Below are 7,249 nucleotides of genomic sequence, written 5' to 3'. Positions count from 1 at the left end.
ACCAGAAATGTGTAAGTATAACATTTTTTCATTAATTGAATAACATTTTTATACACAAATATTTGACAAGTATACGGTATTCATCTGATTTTTTAGGAGGAGCTATCTCAGTCTTTATCTCCCGATGATACTAAGGGCATACTTAGTCGGGCATTAGATGTCCCTGAGTATTCTGGTCGGGTGAGGGGTAAGGGATTTGGAGTCACTTCGACCTCCCTGAGTATTAAAAAAGGAAAGGCTCCTAGTAATCGGGAGCTTCATGCAAGATTGGAAGCCATGCAAGCTGAGCTTGATGCATTGAGGAGAGAAAGAGAGGCTAGCGCCTCAACAGTATACAGAGATGCTTCGGACAAAAACAGTATCAACTGTACCTTTCAGCCGAACATTCCAGAGGTAATTACATATAATTGTCTTAAATTGAACTATTTGCTTAAATTATGTATTTGACATATATACACATTAACGATTTCTTGTTATTATTGGTTTTATGGCATTTCCCATTGTTAGTTCTATTTGTCGTCACCATACTATCGGATGGTTGGCAAGGGAAAAGTGCATAACGTTAGCGGAGTATTACTCCACACTAGAGAGCTCCCTGCTGGATGTTTGAAGGTATCAGTTGATATTGCAGTTGAGCCGAATGCAGCATTACCATATCCTAGCGATGATTCGGATGCAACAACGGTGCACGAAGCAGTATGTTCGTTTGTTGCATGGCCGACAAACCTCATATGCGTAGGATATGAGGTATGCTTAAAACTTATGTTAACTTTAATGTGTATATTCAAAGTTTAAAATTTATGCTTAAAATTTTACTTACATATTTTCCTTGGTTATGTTAAATAGACTCCCACAAAATCCAAATCAAAAGATAATGCGATTCCACGGCATACCGAGTCCACGGTTTCAAGAAAAGAGGTAATATACAATTATATGACATATATTCATGGAAGTTGTTACATTCTTAATTTGATCTAACTATTTATATGACATGTAGCTTCAAGAAAATGAGGTTAGCAATGCCTCCGCACAACAAAAAAAGGAGGTTAGCAACGCCTCCGCACAGGTAAAAAGTTCTGGTGCTAAGAAGACCGTAGCTAGGAAAAAAACTACCACCAAGTATAGGTCGTGCCTCAGGACATTTCTAGAGATGACCGATATACCGACCGGAGGTGTTCGGACCCTACATATGGAGGTAGGGATTTTCGGCTTTGATTACGACCAAATGATTGGTAATGAAGACTTCATGCAAGTTTTTAGTCATGAAGAAATCGGCGTCAACTTTGTCAATACATATATTAGGTAAATCCGGTCTACTTTGTTTTATTAATTAAACAACTTATGTTAATGATGTTTACTTTATGTTAATCCGGTTTACTTTATGTTTCAAAAGAGGTGTTAATGATGTTTTTATATTAGGTTTTTGTATGACAAATTGATGCGCCCCAATGGTTTGGACGTGTCATTCGGATTCTTAGCACCCGCGACCGTCAACTTAGTTTTAATCTTAAATAGACCGGATACCGTGACGGAGTACGTTCTTCGGATCCTCATGGACAATAAAGATGCGGAGAAGTTGTTTTTTATACCGTTTAATACCGGGTTAGCATTTCATTCTAAATTCATCTATTATAATTATTTTCCAAGTTACCATCTAACATTTGCCTAATCATTACAGTGGACATTGGTTGTTGCTCGCAATCAATCCTATCCGAGAAATTGTGTATTATCTTGACTCGTTAGGAAATGATTGGACAACATACCCGGATATGAAGGTCCTAATTGACACGTAAGTGAGAATGTTCAAAAATTTTCTTAGTTTATGTGAATTGTTCTAATTGCTTCATTTTTATTTTATTAGCGTCCTACAAGCTTTTCGGGCCCAACGAGTTATCCAAACCTCAAGGAGGGGCGCCAACTCCATTACATGGATTAAAGTGGCGGTATATTTTTAATTACCACATTTTTTATTATATTAGTGATGACACTTGATAAAACTTAGGATTTATAATCCATATTTTTTTTTCATATGTAGTGTCCTCAACAACGTAATCAAATAGATTGCGGGTATTTCATGTTGAGGTTTATGCGAGATACTCTTGCTTTGGGCCAATTAAAGATTCCCACCGATGTATGTATTTCTAACTTATGAGTTATTTTTATATTTACACATATCTCATATAATTAAATAGTTGGAATTAATTCAAAATATGTTATATTATTATGTAGTACTTTGAGGAATTCAAGTGTGCATTTTATACAAAGGATCAAGTGGACGAAATCAAAGAGGAGTGGTGTCAATTCATGTTAGAGCTCAATGTTTGTTCATAAATTTGTGTAATTAATGTGTACATTTGTAGTATATGTAATGACTTGTAAATGTGTACATAAATTTGTATATATTTTGATACATTTAAGGCAAAATTGGTTTGAATTGGTATATATATATATATATTTGTTAGCCAAAAATTGGTAGAAAAAAGGCCAAAATGGCATATATAAAATGTGATAATTGTCTGTCAAAATCTGGTTGAAAACAGGTAGAAATTCTGGTTTATAAACCTGGAAAAAATATGGTTTAAAACAAAAGCTTCAAAAATTTTCGTATACCTTAGACAGCGCTTTTGTAAAAAGCGCTGTCTAAGGGGTGGATTAGAAAGCGCTTTAGGCAAAAGCGCTGTCTAAGGGGGGGGCTTAGACAACGCTTTTTGAAAAGCGCTGTCTAAGGTATACCTAAAAAATTTAAATAGGAGGGTCTTAGAAAGCGCTTTTGGCCAAAGCGTTGTCTAAGGGGTGGGGCTTAGACAGTGCTTTTTTCAAAAGCGCTGTCTAAGGTATACCTAAAAAATTTAAAATAAGAGGGTCTTATAAAGCGCTTTTGGCCAAAGCGCTGTCTAAGGGGGGGGGGGGGGCTTAGACAGCGCTTTTAAGATTTAAAAAAGCGCTGTCTAAACCTTTAGCAGCGGAGGTTTAGACAGCGCTTTAAAGCGCTGTCTAAGGCTAAAAAAAGCGCTGTCTAAGGTCTTGTTTGTTGTAGTGGTTTAAGACTTGATAACTCCTTATCCATGATCCATGAGATGTGATCATCAGTCTATATACATAATAGTCTTAATCTTTTAATGTTATCCCACTTTACAACAAAGCTCGACTACAAATACTTTAAGAATAATGTCCTTATGTTTAATGGGATCTCATGATTAAGTCACACTTGATACATTAAACGGACTAGCTATTCTAGGGACTTTATTAAACAAACATAATAAAGAAAAAGCCTTTTATTATTAATAAATAATTCGATACAAGTACCAAAAGTATTGGCCTCTAGGGCTTACACCAACAATTGAGACCACCTCAAATAGTTCGAACCATTGAGTCTAAAATAGGTGATTTGGATAGAATGAGAATCTCTACCATAAGAAAAAATTTGCTCTTTTTGAGGCAGTGTGGTTTTGGGAGTTTCATTCTCCTCTTCACTATTGATTGAGGAATTGTCAGCCATGGAAGTACAGAGGCGTAGGTTGCAGAGAACTTGCTCTGATACCTTATGTTGGGGGAGTTTTTCACTAGGGAGCATTGAACATTGTGGGACTTCTTCTAGAGCAACACCTTTGTGAGAGACACACCACATATTCATCCAAAATCTTAAGGTGCTAGGTGGACGAATTCTCTCACTTATAAATGCTAAAGTCTCCACATTTTCAACCAATATGGGACTATTACCCACACTACTTACACTTGCTACATTCTAAATAATTTTAAATAAATCTACCAACCTCCAATTACTCTCTGCACTCTCCACTTAAGGGTCACCCACCCTTGTTTCCCTAACACATCTTAACTATCACACAAATAATAATTAGGTACACACATAAAATTATAATTAATTAATATAAATAATTTATAGAAAAACAATGTTATAGCGATCATCAGGAATGCACCCTAATCAACATTACTATAGGCGACAAGTTGAAAGATATGTGGTTTGTTAAGCTTGATACCAAAATTAATTGTGGATTTGAGATACCTAAGTAACCTTTTAAGGTGGTAGAAGTGGATGGTGGTAGGTTTATGCATTAACTAATAAATTTTATTGACAATAAATGAGATATCGGGTCATGTTTGGTGTAAGTATTGCAAAACACCTATGATTTTTCTGTATTGAGTGAAATCAGTGGTAGGACTGCCATCCTACAGTGTGAGCATTGCAATGGAAGACAAAGGTGAGGATAATGGTTTAGCATCAACCATGTTAAAATTTTCCAAAATGTCACGTATATACTTGTGTATGTGAAATGAACATTTCAGCACCTCTAGGGATTAACTTAACTCCTAGAAAATAGTGAAGGGTACCCATATTTTTTAGAGAGAACCGCTAGGACAAGGTGTTGATAAAATGAGTGAGGAACTTTGTTTCATTACCAGTGAGTAAAAGATCATCAACATAGACTAAGAAATAAGTAATGGTTGTACCTTTGTGATATATGAACAATAATGGTCATTCTTACTCATGTGAAACTCATTAGTAACGATGAAGTTTTTGATAGCATCATGCCATGCTCATGGTGCTTGACGTAAACCATATATGGTTTTGTGAAGTTTAAAAACATGATGAGGTTGTTGAGCATATTTCAAACCGGGTGGTTGAGCCATGTAAACATCCTCCCCTAGACTGTCTTGGAGAAAAACATTGTTGACATCTAGTTGATGCATACTCCATGGATATCCAAGTGCAATGGTGAAAATGATTTTAATTATTTATGGTCGAATAACAATTGCAAATGTCTCTTTAAAATGTATTCCAGGACATTGGGTGTATCAATTTGTAACTATGTGAGCTTTGTATCTAGAGATAGTTTCATCTGAATTCCTTTTGTTGCGAAAAAACCATTTACATTCAACAATATTGTGGTAAGAAGGTGATGGAACTAGAGTCGACGTACCATTACGTATTAATGCATCAAATTCTTCTAAAATGGCTTGTATCCAATGAGGATGTTTCATGACTTGTCTAAAGTTTGACGATTCAATATTCTCATGTAGTTAATGATGAGAGACATGGAGAATCTATTTTGGCTTTAAAATGTTTTTTATCTTGCTTGCATATGATGGCCAGTAGTGTCTGCAACATTTTGGCTAGTGGGAATTGATAAACAAGTTGAAGAAGTGCGATTGTTACTTGATGGAGTTTGTGAATTCAAAGAAGCCTTATGGACTGAGTTGGTAGGCACAGTGGAGAAGAGGTTCAAAGGTGGTATATGTTCATGAGTTGGAGGTGAGGTTGGGTTATGTGATGGTTTTAAATGTAATGGTTGGATAATGTGTGGTTCTAGAGGTATGGTTAGAGATGTTGGAATGATGGTTGAGATTAGGTTACTGAGGGATGGATAAGGGTAGATGTTGTCATAAAATTTGACATATCGAGATGTATAGGTTTTATGAGTTATAGGATCAAAGTATTGGTAGGCATATTGAGAGGGTGAATATCCTATGAAGATGCAAGGACTGAAACTAAGTTGAAGTTTGTTGGTTGTATAAGGTTGTAACCATTGGAAGCCGAGACAACCAAAGGCATGTAGATAATGTAGAGGGAAATATTTTAAGAAAAATAATTTGGTGTCGAGTCTTCATGTCAAGATTGGGTGTTGGCAGTCTATTGATGAGATATGTGGTTATTCAGAAGGCAAATGACCAAAGTGTAGGTGGTAGTTTGGCATGACAGAGTAAGGCACGACTAGTTTCGACAATATATCTATGGTGTCTTTCAATTGATGCATTATGTCCAGGTGTATGTGGTGGTGAGGTGTAATGAGATATGCCATTTGTTGAGAGAAATTTTTTAAGTATAATATATTCACCCCCATTGTCTGAATAAAGTGTAATGATTAATAAATTAAAAAACATTTCAACAATGACTTTGAATTGTGAAAAAATAATACAAATATCAAATTTATTTTTCATTGGATATAACCACATATATTTAGAGAAATGATCGCAAATATTAATATAAATAGCCATCTAAGGATCTAATAGGAGCATAGTCCCATACATCAGTGTAAATAAATTCTAATGGCATATTGTTTATAATACTAGAAGAAACAAAGGGAGGCTTTTGGAAATTTCACAAGAGGTACATGGAGATGAATTGGTCAATTTTATTTGATGAAGGAAAATAAGAAGTAATCTCATTATTCTTTCACTAAGATGGCAAAGGATATGGTGCCATAGTTAATGGGATGAGAAGTTGGTGACTAAAGTCTTGGGATGATTGATGGAGTGAGGTAAATAGTAGAATATGCGACTATGCAATTTTTTGAGGAGAGGTTCTCTTGTCTTCAAATCTTTCACTAAAAAATGATTAGAAAAAATCAACGAAAATAAGGTTAGTTTGATACTATAATGATACAAATAACAAATTGTTTGAGATATTTGGAACACGAAGCACTTGTAGTAAATATAGATTTCTATTTTTTGTGGGTAAGACAAGTTTACCTGTGTGACCAATTTGAATCTATATTTGAACACCAAATATCACATATGAGTATAAATTTAACATAAAAATGTTGAAGCTCCGAAACAAAATTTTGTTCAAATGTGAAATTTCAACATGATTCCATGGAAGCTAATGCGTGATCAAACAGGCCAGAGCAAAATTGATAATGATGAAAACTGCCTCCACCCCGCTCCATTGTCATCCCTATGCAACATTCTTAACTCTTAATCCAAAAAAACAAAAAAGTAATATAAATTTTCTACCCATTTTACCCCTCAATTGACTAACCTTAGCCACATTTATTCTTCCTATCTCAAATATAAGTAAAAAAATGAGTGAAAATAACTTCATTGAGGGATTACACATATTCCTCTCCTGGATGAGTATTGGGCAATGAATAACGACAGATCAATAATGATATGAAAGACTTGTAGAGTGCTGTGCGCAGCAGCTCAGGTAGGGGAAGAAAGAAAAGGCTGCAGTGAAGGATTAAACTGAATAGGAAAACGACTGTAGAAAAGAGGGATTACATGAACAAAGTACATTAACATTTTTTGGAAAATGTGGTGACAAAAGTGTATGTAGTAACTCAATAAGAGTCCAAAAAAAAACTTAGCCACGTGAACGGATTTTGCGGTATGTGCTAGTGTTACAGGAAAAAAATAAATGAACCATTTTGTTTCTATTAACTTTGTTACTCAATTGGAAAAATAATAGACCAAGCTAGTTTCATAACTTGCCTATTTATTTACCTTTGCG

The 7,249-nt window shown here is 35.0% G+C and overlaps 1 protein-coding gene across 1 annotated transcript; it reads left to right on the top strand.

Moving 5' to 3' along the window:
- Positions 1-1,404: 1,404 nt before the first annotated feature.
- Positions 1,405-5,388, top strand: LOC127096210 (uncharacterized). Its single transcript, XM_051034807.1, has 5 exons — positions 1,405-1,602; positions 1,679-1,789; positions 1,862-1,911; positions 5,114-5,240; positions 5,331-5,388. Exons 1-5 carry the CDS (start codon positions 1,439-1,441, stop codon positions 5,386-5,388), a joined length of 510 nt encoding a protein of 169 aa, XP_050890764.1. The 5' UTR covers positions 1,405-1,438.
- The last annotated feature ends 1,861 nt before the right edge of the window (positions 5,389-7,249 follow it).

The sequence above is a fragment of the Lathyrus oleraceus genome, chromosome 6 (assembly GCF_024323335.1).
Source record: "Lathyrus oleraceus cultivar Zhongwan6 chromosome 6, CAAS_Psat_ZW6_1.0, whole genome shotgun sequence".
Classification (NCBI taxonomy): Eukaryota; Viridiplantae; Streptophyta; class Magnoliopsida; order Fabales; family Fabaceae; genus Lathyrus; species Lathyrus oleraceus.
The sequence above is the reverse complement of the archived record's forward strand: the minus strand, read 5'-3'. Positions and strand labels throughout refer to the sequence as shown.